The sequence below is a fragment of the Mandrillus leucophaeus genome, unplaced genomic scaffold (genome assembly GCF_000951045.1).
Source record: "Mandrillus leucophaeus isolate KB7577 unplaced genomic scaffold, Mleu.le_1.0 Scaffold354, whole genome shotgun sequence".
Classification (NCBI taxonomy): Eukaryota; Metazoa; Chordata; class Mammalia; order Primates; family Cercopithecidae; genus Mandrillus; species Mandrillus leucophaeus.
The window spans coordinates 1,310,305-1,322,341 of record NW_012103743.1 but is presented as its reverse complement, the minus strand read 5'-3'; the positions used below and the strand labels follow the sequence as shown (position 1 = coordinate 1,322,341).

At 39.4% G+C, this 12,037-nt stretch overlaps 1 protein-coding gene across 6 annotated transcripts in view; it reads right to left on the bottom strand.

The window, feature by feature from the left end:
• STOM (stomatin) overlaps nt 1-11,606 on the bottom strand; it is a 31,952-nt gene extending 20,346 nt beyond the window's left edge. For 5 of the 6 annotated variants that reach the window (XM_011989486.1, XM_011989484.1, XM_011989488.1 and 2 more), the window contains exon 1: nt 11,430-11,600. In XM_011989486.1, coding sequence (XP_011844876.1) covers nt 11,430-11,490 — 61 coding nt within the window. In that variant the 5' untranslated portion in view covers nt 11,491-11,600. Of the gene's footprint in view, nt 1-7,447; nt 7,577-11,429 lie in introns of all 6 variants that reach the window. The other variant, XM_011989487.1, reaches the window with a different exon arrangement.
• Nucleotides 11,607-12,037: the final 431 nt, after the last annotated feature.

The following is a 12,037-nucleotide window of genomic DNA, read 5'->3' as shown; positions in this document are numbered from 1 at the left end:
AGAAGGTAGGAAGGAAGGAAGGAAGGAAGGAAGGAAGGAAGGAAGGAAGGAAGGAAGGAAGGAAGGAAGGAAATGCTTGTTTTGTTACTTCTTGCTTTTTCAGTTTTGAGGATTATTAACTTTCTACTACAGAAAAGGATTTAGTTCTCTTTCCTTCTTCTTACCCCCACCACATACTTATACCGATCTTTCCAATATAATTACATCATAACTTCATTTAGATCAATATGAGATTTTATATTATGAATTTATAAATGCAATTCAAAGCTAAGCCAAGTAGTGAGGTATCACTAGTTTTCTCTTCCTGTACCATTTTTGTTTTTTCTGGAGTTACTGTCTTATTTTTTCCCTTTGTTCAGTTTTCAATGTACTTATTGATCCAACCTTAAATCAATTGCCTAAATTTCCTCTCAAAGGGGTCAAGTATACTATCAATTGTATCTTCTGAAAGAATTCTCTCAGGGCCTTGTGTGGACTTCCCTCATCTGGTGTGCACGGCTATCATTCTGCAATTGCTTTCACCATCATCCTGGGAACTCCCATCACCCCATACTTTGTGTTCCTATTTTCTGTATCTAGTGTCATCCTCATTTTTAGTTTGCTTTTCCTTTCTGTAGAGGATATAGGGACTGAGAAGGCCAAGGGATATAACAGGTTTTCTTATCAACCACTTGGAAGGCTTCTGCTGCATTTTCAGGAGCTATTTTAATGACAGAGGGGAGAAAAGGTATGCCAGGCACATGTTACTGCTCAGAAGAAAGGGCAAAATGGCAGTAAGATGGGGCTTGGAATAAATCGGAGGCGAAGAAATAAGCAGAGTGTTCAGGCTGGGAACATGGGAGAAGAGAAACACATGTTAGCACCCAGGTCAAGTGCTCTAAAACATAGGATGAAAAATCCGAAATATAGTGAGTACTTGGGTTGTATGTGACTTTGTAATTTTCTGCTCCTGTGTCATAGTGTGAGGTAAATGTTTTCATGTATACTTAAATAAAATGATCTAAAGTAATCCTGGAGGTTTCTAAGTTATAATTTAGGGGGTACACAGATACTCATCGAGAGAATATTCAAAGCAGAGCCATAGTACTGTTTGTGAAGAAAGCTTTATCTAGTACTACCATAACTGATCATAACAACAGTGGCTGTTTTGAGGGGTTTTCTACATCCCAGGCAGTTTTTAAAGTTACTTTAGACATGTATCTCATTTAACTATTACGACAGCCTGTGAGGGCATTTTTAACTCCCTTTTACAAATGAGTTAACTAAAGCAACATTTAACTTTCCCGAAGTCACACAACGGAGGACCTGGGACTCAAATATGGGTCATCTTACTCCAAAGCCCGTGTTCTAAACTTAACCCTGAATAAAAAAATCCTCATTAAGGATGTTTTCATGGTTGAAGCACTTTCTCAAGATGGTATCCAAACCGGGAAAGCATGGCTGGAGTTCTGAGAATGAAATCTGATATTTTTACAGAGGAAGTCCTCTTCATGCCAGCCATGCCTATTTATAGCAAAAGACAGTTTCAAGGCTCTGTGACAGACATAGGTCTAGGTTTCCAGGGTGAAATGTATTCCAAACAAGGACAGATTGACCACAAATACTATTTATCTGACACCATTTGGTGCCTTTTAAAATACTGTTCAAGTTTCCCATAACATACTAGAGTAAAAACTCCCTGAGGGCAGGGATGTTGCTTATTCACTTTTATATTCTCAGTGTCTAGCACACTATCCAGCATAGAGTGATATAAAATAAAATACTTCTCAGCAAGTTTTCTAGCTAGATATGTTTTTTTTCTTTCCTTTGAATCTTGATAGCATTTTTTGAAAATTATCTTATGGCACTTATATCTTGTCTAATCTTTTATTTTTTATTTATTTTCAATTGACCTTCCAAAGTGGATTTTAATCTTTTATTATTTTTTAATCTAGTATTTTAATTCCTTGTGCATTTATATCCCTTATTACACTGAGATTCCCTGAGAACGAGGAGTAACTGTGTTTGAATTTCAGTTCTGATACTTCTTAGTTGCATGATCTTTACCTCTTTGAACCTTAGTTTCCTTACTGGTGAAAAGTAAAGATTAGTAGGCTGGCCTTGTAGAATACAGATAATGCTTAGTAAATTTAGATGATAGTTTTCTGTAATCCTTCTATTTTACTTAAGTGTTTGTATCTTCATGAAGAAAAATGGGAAAATAGCACTTACCCTTTTTGATCGAAAGCCTCTTAAACAATTTAATTTGCCCTTTGCTTCATATCTGCCCCCAGTCTGGCTAGGCTGGGACATTCAAAGACGTTCAAGAAGTTCATTTATGAGGAGATCTACATGAGGACAAGCCAAAAAGTTCAGCCCAGTTTTTTTGTGTCAGTTCCCATTGTCACATTGTGTTTTTGAAAACCCCAGATGTGCATATGGAATTGCAAATCACCAGGAACAAGGAATTATGTACATATTTTGAAAACTGGATTTGGTCTTTCACATATCAAATGCTTGGCTAGAAATAATCAGTGTATACACTGGGAAAATGGCACTTTCATATTTTTCTAATGCCTTTAAAATGAAAGTATCCTATCTTCAGCTCTTAAAATTCTTCCCCACCTGGTTACACCTCAAAAAGGTACACAGTACCTAAGTTGGGAATGCATCACTAGAGTTCTGAGAATGAAATCTGATGTTTTTACAGAGGAAGCCCTCTTAATTCCAGCTGTGCCTATTTATGGCACGTTGTGCTATAAATGCGTAGCTCAGAGGTGAGGCTTAAACTCTATCAGGCTTATAAATGAACCCTTAGTCATCTACCACTTCCGGGAATAAAAGAAATTCTCACTCACTAAAATCTCATGAAATTCATTTACTTCAAGTTTCCCATGTATTACTTTAGGACTGAATCCTTCCTATCAGTTTTATGGGGAAAGGGACAAACTGATATTTTGGTTAATACACTTGTTGATATTTTGCTGGGTGAGAACATTCCTAAAAATTAGGGATCCTATGATACTTGGTTGTAAATACTACTTTACCATAGTTTAGAGCAATGGTCCCCAACCTTTTTGGCACCAGGGACCAGTTTCGTGGAAGACAATTTTTCCACGGGAAAGGGTGGGCGAGCATGGTTTTGCGATGAAACCGTTCCACCACAGATCATCAGGCATTAGGTTCTCATAAGGAGCACACAACCTAGATCCCTCACATGTGTAGTTCACAACAGGGTTCGTGCTCTTATGAGAATCTAATGCTGCTGATCTGATCCATCTGTAGCCTGGGAGTTGGGGACCCCTGGTTTAGAGTATTTTTTTTCTTTTATTACCAAAATGGCAGTAGAATAAACTTTTAACTAATCAAAGAAGGGTCTGAATATGGACATAAGCCTATGTATTTGAATTTTTGTATTGAACATTCAAGTTGGGCTTACCTCCAGGAAACTCACATACGTTTTCTAAAATTGCTTTTTTACTTTAAAAGCAAAAGTTACTACAAAAATTAGAAATAGTAGCTCAACAACCAGAAAAATTATCTATACTTTATCTCTGGATGTTTTTTGCCTTGATATACGTCTTTTAAACCTTTTCTAGCCTACATTTTTTCAATAATGAAAGAATGGTACACACAGTCATTTAAAATATTCTCCCTCCCATCCATGTTACAAACATTTTTTCATTATCAGTACATATTCTTTATCATTATTAAAGATTAATTCCATTGTTTCATATGATGAAATTTGTTGTGTCCAAATTTCTCACTTAGAAACTGCTGCATTGAATATACTTTTAGCAATGTTTCTGTACCTGCTTATTTCCTAGGTAAATTAATTTTTCCGAAAAGATGAAATTATACAACTCTTAAAATTCTCTCATTCTGAAGGTATCTTTTATTACTACTCCTGATAACCACCATTTGTGAATTCCTATGACATGTTAGCCACAATGTAGCTCCTCCTTGCACACATGAGTATTTATAATGTTTACAAAAATCTGTGAAGAGGGTGTAAAATATGCCTCCTGAAGTTCCAAAGTAATAAGGCTAAAGACCTTGTAGGAAGAAACAAAAGAAAACCAACCAAACCATGAAACAAATGAAAAATGCAAGTTGTGTAGTAATTTCTGTTGGGTAAGCTTCTGGAAAGGCAGTTAAACATTCTTTCCAAGATGACAACACAGGCTGATTAGTCCAGAGGGCTGTAGTTGTTCCCGTTCCCCATCAGCTGATTTACTTTCAGATCTATTAACCTTAGCGCTACTGGAAATCATGTGGAGTAATAAATCCATTCATTACTGAGACTTTATTATTGTAAAGTTCAAAAGATAACTGGATTTCCTCCGCTGAGAATCTGACTGTGAGTCATAAGCATTATTGTACACAAAAAGGAAAGGATGGGCTAAGGAATTACTGAAATACCTAAACTGCAACAGTTAATGGACACTTTTTTCCTTCTGCCTTCACAGAGTGCAAATAAAGCACTTTATGTGGTAAATTGATGAGAGCAGTCCTGCCTGGGTGGGGCAAGACAGAAGGGCTGGAAGTTTAGTCTCAAAAACACATGCTATTCAGTTGTAGCAGCACTTTTTAGGGGTAACAGTAGGTCAAATTGAAAAGTCTTGGCAATTTTTGAAATTTCTTCTTAAAAATATATGTATTCAGGATTAACTGTTACTTTTAGCCACTGTGATTCTTCATCAGAGATTCTTTGTCAGGATTGGCAGACTTTTCCTGTAAAGAACCAGGAGCTAAATATTTTGGGCTTTGCAGTCTGTTGCAATTACTCAACTCTACTTTTGCAATGCAAAAGCAGCCATAGATAGTACCTACATAAACAGCACAGCTGTTCCAATGAAACTTAATTTATGGACACAAATCTAAATTTCACATAATTTTCATGTGTAATGAAAAAGTATTCTTTTGTTATTTAAAAATCATTTAAAAATATAAGAGCTATTTCATAACTTGTGGGACATACAGAAACAGAGTCAGCTGGATTTGGACAATGGGCTGTTACACGCTGTTCCTGTTTTATGTCAGCCAACTATTTATTTGAGGAGGAAGACTTACATAAATTAAATAATGCATTTGATCTTTCTTCTAGCTATTCAAATAAGGGTACATTTCCCAGCTTCTCAGTTTCTCTCTTTTGCTTATTTTGAAACAAGGCCTTTATAAGGCCTGATAAACAAAAACTCCTGGTGAAAATAAGCAAAAGGGCAGGTAGAATAAGTGAATATAAATTCCTCTTCAATTAATCAAATGTTTACTATAACTAAGTTTTTCAAATGACTGGAATTTTAGGAGAAAAAGACAAAGAAGGGAAGGGCATAACAGAAGTGAAGGAAAATAAGAGAAATAGAAGGAGTAAAAATGGAAGAAACAAAAATGAAGACAGCATCCTACAATGAGAGATAGATTTAAAAAGCTGTAAGTAAGAAAGAGGCAGAGTTTACCACATGGTAGGGTCTTGATAAATATACGTTAAAAAATGGTAATGTTTAATTAGAGATCACAACTTGCAATTCCTTTAAGGCAGACGATTTCAAAGCAAACAAGCACACATTATAGCCTGTCTTTCAAATTAATATTTTAATTAGGCACAGCTTAGCTGTTCAAATGCCCTTAGCCTTAAATCTCTACAGAAGAAATTATTCTCTGGGCTAGAGTAGCTACAGGCCAGATGGTATCAAGTTAAAAACCATGAGTGAAGACTGTAACTTTTCTTCCCTGTTAAAATCCATCTATAGGTATAAACGCTAGACCAAAATAACTGATACTGATGAAGCACTATGTGGTTTGAATTATAAAGCTTAAAATGTGTTTACTATGAAATACTAAGGAAAACAAAAGAACTAATACTTCTAAGAAAGATTTGCAGTAACAGTTACTCTTTGCTCAGCTCAAAAAGAATAAGGAAAGTAAATAAGCATAAATGTCTTATTTCCTAAATATTTTAAGGATTTTCTGTAGTTTTCCTGCATTCAAATGTTTCAGGCCATACAAGAGGAAAAAACACGTGAGAGCAACAGCAATAATTTTAAATTTGGACCTCTCAGTCTAAAATAACGCTGCAATAGCACTTTACCCTTTTAAAACAATATTTATCACACTTGTAATTATTATATTCAGTTGTCTGTCTTCATGAGATTTTGGTTTTATGAAAACAGTATAGCATAATGGGTTCCCAGATGGCTTGGCCACTTACTAGCTGTGTGATCTTGAGAAAGTACCTTATTACTCAACTGTGCCTCAGTCTACCCATCTAAACACAGGGCTAATAAGAGTACCTCCTCAGAAGGTTAGTGTGATGAGTAAATAAGCTAATATGGAAGATACTTAGTGTATAAGAGGTACTCAAAAAACATTTGTTAAATAGTTGCTGGATGAGTTGAGTGTGTTGTTTCTTTGGGGGAAAGAGAGAAAATAAAAAGACTGCCTCTTACATAAGACAAACTGAAACAGCAGACAGGATCCTGGGATACAGTACAGAACCATCTCCTGCCCCAAGTAGTTGTCAACTGCTTTCCTCAAGTGTTTTCTTTAAAAAAAAAAAAAAAAAAAAAAGGCTTGTGAGGATACTTACTGAGTCCTTTAAAAAAAAAAAAAAAAAAAAAAAAAAAAAAATCAGACCTTTTCCAACTGTGAGGTTAGAGAATTCAGGAAAGTAGAAGAATGGGCTGAACATGGCTCACGTCTGGAAGCACCAAAACATTTATGTTCAGGAAAATTGAAGAGAAAAACAATTTAACAATGGGTATTAAGTTAATTAAATTTCATCTAGACCTGAAATACATGAAAATAGAACAAAAACCTTCCACTTTTTAAGTTTTTTTTTCTCCCAGTTCTTTTACTTGGACGTCTTAAAATTACCCACAATTAAGTTTTTCTCATATACGTATTTGGAGGGTAACATCATTTTCATTTAAAAATGGGAAATGGAAGCAGAAGAAAACTAGATGACAAGGTTCTCAGTTCTTCACTGTGATTAACAGCTAAGCAGTGGCTAAAAGCTTGCATTTTTGGTGTTAGATTCCAAATCTACCACTAAATTTTCTTATCAGTAAAATGGGGGAAAAGAACAGTACTTCTTTCACTCAGTTGTTGTGAAGATAAAATGAGAAAATATGAAAAGGGCTTGACACTTAGGAAGTATTCAACAAGCAGTAGCCATTATTATTACCACAACTTTAAGATCACTATTGATAAGTTTAGAAGAAGAAACTCTTTATAAAGTGAATTACCTTTTGGGATCTGGGCACTATGGAGAAAATATCAGCTAACAATCTGCTTGGGGACTGTATCTCTGGAGGAGAAACAGACCACACTTGGGGCAGTAAGTCAGCGTTCTAAATTTTCTTGGACCATCCTTCATACAAATCTCTTAAGTGATGGTAGAGTGATCTCAACCCAAAGCTTTTAATTCTAAATTCCACTCCCATTTCACTATACTCTACTACCTCACCATAGTGCTCACTTTAACTGGACCACAAGTTCGGTATAGTTTTCATTGTCTGAGACTTTAGGACTTTATCGGTTGTGTCCTCAAGGATAATCTTTGAAATGTGAGGCCAAATGCTTGGAGTTCAAGTTTCTTTCCTAGTCCCAGCAAATAGAGAAAGATTAAAAAAAAATGTAGCAGGAAGTGTGTGTCAATAGATAATTTTCTGTTGACACACACTTCTTTCTTTCTACTAACCATGGACCTCTAACTTCTCTTTCCATGCTTTAATAAATAAAAGGAGATTTCTTATTAGGGACAATATATTATCTTGGCAATTATAATCCTTTTATTGATAATATAAACCCAGACAAATATAATGTCTATCTGTAATAATATATAATAAACATAATGGCTGCGCCCTAAAATCAACAGCTTGGGTTATAACAAACTTAATAAAATCAATGGTAAACAGAAAAACTGCTCCACCAACATAAGGTTAAGGCAAACACTTAATGTTATTTACTCCATGGGGATTTTTATCTCCCTGCCTGCTTCCTTTTTCTTTCAACAAATGTTTTTGTATACCTACTACATACTTGATACTGGGCTACTACAGTGAAGAAGGACACAATCTCTTTCAAAAGTGTGGTCTAAAGGCCAGGCGTGGTAGCTCACGCCTGTTGTCCCAGCACTTTGGGAGGCTAAAGTGGGATCGCTTGAGTCCAGGAGTTTTGAGACCAGCCTGGGCAACATAGTAAGACCCCGTCTTTACAAAAAATTAAAAAATTAGCTGGGTGTGGTGGTGCACACCTGTAGTCCCAGCTACTCGAGGGGCTGAGCGGGGAGGATCACTTGAGGCTGCAGTGAGCTATGACTGCACCACTGCACTCCAGCCTGGGCGACAGAGCAAGACTGTCTCAAAAAGAAAAAGTGTGTTTAGTTATAGGAGGGGAGGGGAAGATGAGTCAAACTGATAAACGTATTATGTAATAAACATTATGATAGAGATATGCACAGGATACCAGACAGACGCAGAGAAAGAGTATTCACTTTTTTGTAATTACAATAGTTTTCAGGAAATTGCTTTTCCATGCCTTCTTAAAAAAACTGATTTTGAATCCCATCTGTATCACTTTATCAACATCTTTAATTTTTTTTTTCTCAAAGCTGACTAGGAATCAGTGACTGTCTTTTACCATGTAAAACTTATACCATCAAGTGGCACCAAAAATCTATTTAATCATAAATAAATATGCCAGTTTTGTAGACTTGGTCTTCCATAAGCTAATTTATGACCACTGATGGAATAACTCAGATTAATTATTGAAGAAGTTACAAAGTTCTCTCCAATCTGATTGGCTATAACAACTGAAATAAACAATGTCTTGTGATTCTTCTTATTTTCAGACATTCTCCCAAAGGGTTTTATTTGGTTGACATGGCTCTTAATTACAACGATACATTCTTTGCAATTCACTTGCATTATTTCATTACAAAGTGAATACACTGCCTTTAAAAAAAACTAGTCTTGCCCTAGGTCTGGTCCTATTTACCTACCTAGGACTAATTCTCAGCAAAGACAAAGAGGCAGAGTTTAGGCTTTTATAATTCCACTGCTTCCCTCTCAAGCAGACCTCTGGAAGTCATCACTGAAGCTGTGTTCCCTCCAGGCTTTTTTTGTTTATTGTCTCTCAACTTCAGTAAAGTACTGAAGTTAGACAAGGTTCTACATTTTGGTATCCATCTCTGGGATGGGAAAAACGGTTCAGAAAATCAGATAGCCGGGGTTTGAAATCGGGCTGAAAATTTTAGAAACTGTGTGATTTTACCACATGAGCCTTAGTATCCTTATTGTGTAATGGTGAATAATGACTTTTTCCTTGTGGAGCTGTTACAGAATGCAATTAGATAATGTTTGTAAAGCACTTAAACTGTGTTTTGGCACAGGGAAAGCATTCAATAACCTCTATTTAATAAACTCCAGCAATAGCTTTGCTAGTAGTGTCAAATATCTAAGGTTTACGTTAAAAAAAACACAGACTATGCAAAATTTTATTTGTATGTCTAATTTTTGAGAGGAAGCAGTGGTTTTCATTAGATCTTGAAAGATTTCTGCCTAAAAAATAGTTAAGTGTAGAACCAAGAAAAAAAACTGGAAGTTAAAAACTCATCTGTGACCACTCGTCTGTAAATAAACATTAAGTACAAAGATCATGTTGATTCCCAAAGAACTCCAAGCAGATTTCCCACTGCAGTTTCCCACCAGGAGGTCAGGATATTGAGGAATGCATCCTAATACCCACCTTCTTATCTAGGAAAAGACAACTATCAAAAAGGCAGTTACCGCCCATTTTTTTCCTATTCAGGTTTTAGAATCAGTCAAATCTAGATTTAAATACAAGCTATGTGACTTTAAGTAATTTAATTTCTTTGACTATCAAGTTTCATCAAGTATAATACGGTTAGAATACCTACCACATCATCTGTTGTGAAGATTCAATAAAGTAATATATACATAAAATATGTGGCACTGGGGGGTCGCGGTGGCTCATGCCTGTAATCCCAGCACTTTGGGAGGCCGAGGCGTGTGGATCATTTGAAGTCAGGAGTTTGAGACCAGCCTGACCAACATGATGAAACCCTATCTCTACAAAAAATACAAAATCAGCCGGACATGGTGGTGCACACCTGTAATCCCAGCCACTTGGGAGGCTGAGGCAGGAGAATCACTTGAACCTGGGAGGCAGAGGTTGCAGTAAGCTGAGATTACACTCCAGCCTGGGCAAGAAAAGCAAAACCCCATCTCAAAAAAAAAAAAAAGGGGGGGGGCACAGAGCCTGGCCTATTTAGTTTCAATTTTTGTTGTTGTGGTTGCTATTATTCTCATCAACTCCTCCCTATTACACTCTCCATTTGGGAAGATAATCCTGCAACATTCCTAGTAGAGAAAAGGTGAGGAATAAAGATTTCTATAATTCCTTTGATGCTCCTGGGAAGGAACTGAACACATGGATTCCTGGACAAGGGAAATGGAACTTACAGGTAAAATGCGAGGATAAAGCTGGCTTTACAAATAATCAGAATAGATGACTCCAATGTAGTGTTCTTTGCGGGGTCCTGGAAAGGATCACCCAGCCCTCTAAATTGCTTTCACTGCCACCCTGCCTGAAATTCCGTCTTTAGAAACACTGTAATTCCTCTGGATCACTAAGAGTTCCTCAGTGAATACCAGGACTCCTGAGAGGTCCACCACCTCTCTTTATTAGAACCCCCTCTCCAGAGTACCAGTTTCTCCACAGGGGAAGGAGACTGTGCCACTTGCAACTTCTGCCTTGAAGACTGGGAAGGGAGGGTGGGGGTGAGGGTGGGAGAACTCAGGGTTCCTGGCGAGGAACAAAAGGCAGGAAGGAGAGTTCTCCAAAACGCAAAGGAAAGCGGAGGGGGAAAAATGGGGCAGAAAGTGGAGCTAGAAAGAGAGGTGAGAAGAAAGCCAGACAGACTTCTTCCTTCTGCAAATCGGTCTAAGTTTCACGAGGTGGGGTTGGGGGAGGAAGGGGTTCACCCTGGGGCCGGGCCAGGGCTGGGTGGGGAGGTGGCCTTCGAGAGGGTGAGTCGGGAAAGAAGGGAAGTAGGCAAAGGGTGAGATGTGGGGGTCCCGGTCTCCGCCTTACTGGCTGCCAGTTCCCTCTGCGTGTCCTCGTCCGCGTGCGTGACACGAGATAGTGCAGCGCTGGCATGGGGCCTGGCATCTGGCGGCCGCGAGATAACCCGAGCCCGCGCGATGGGAAACGTGCCGTTGGCACCCCGCCACCCCTCTATCGTGACTCCAGTCTGCCAAACAAGGTTCGTGATGCTCAGTTTACTAGGGAAGAGCCGCGGCTTTGAGTTCTCGCCCAGCCCGAAGCAGCGGAGACTGGCCAGGAGCCCGGCTGTCAGACCGCGGAGCGCACCCTGCGGGCGGGGGCTCGGTCCACGCGGGAGGGTCAGGGGACGTGGGGCTCACCCTTGAAGGAGTCGGGGAGCCGCTGGGCTTCGGAGTCCGCTGTGTGCCGCTTCTCGGCCATGCTGCCCGAGACGCAGTGGCACTTCTCCGTCCTTGTCGCCAAACCCGGAGCCGCCGGAACACCCCGAGGAGCCAGGGCCACAAGACCCAGATTGCCGCCCCGCCTCCAATCGAGGTCCCGCCCCCGCGAGACTTGGCCAATCAAAGCCCAGGATCGAGGAGGACACACCTCCGACTCCCCGCCCTCCGGTCCCTCTATAGCGCTGCAGCTTCGCAGTCCCTTCCCGCTAGGTCTGTGGGCTGAGGGGAGTGGCCTGAGGGGCGAGAGCCCCCAAGGCTGTGGGTACAAGGCCGGGCCCCTGCACCGGAAGGGAGGCCGGAAGCCACGGACGTGGAGCGGAGGGTGAGGATAGTGGGGAGGTGGCCGCAGAGGATGACCCGAGGAAAAAGTGCGAGTGAGGAAAAGTCGCCCTGCTGGGCAGAGGCACCGGACCAAGGCGCCTCCTATGGGCTGAGGAGTTAGAGGGAAGAAAATGACGCCCTGTCATGAGGGCGTGAGGTCCGAGTGAGGGGAGAAGACTCAGGGGCACCGAAGTGGCAGAAGTGAG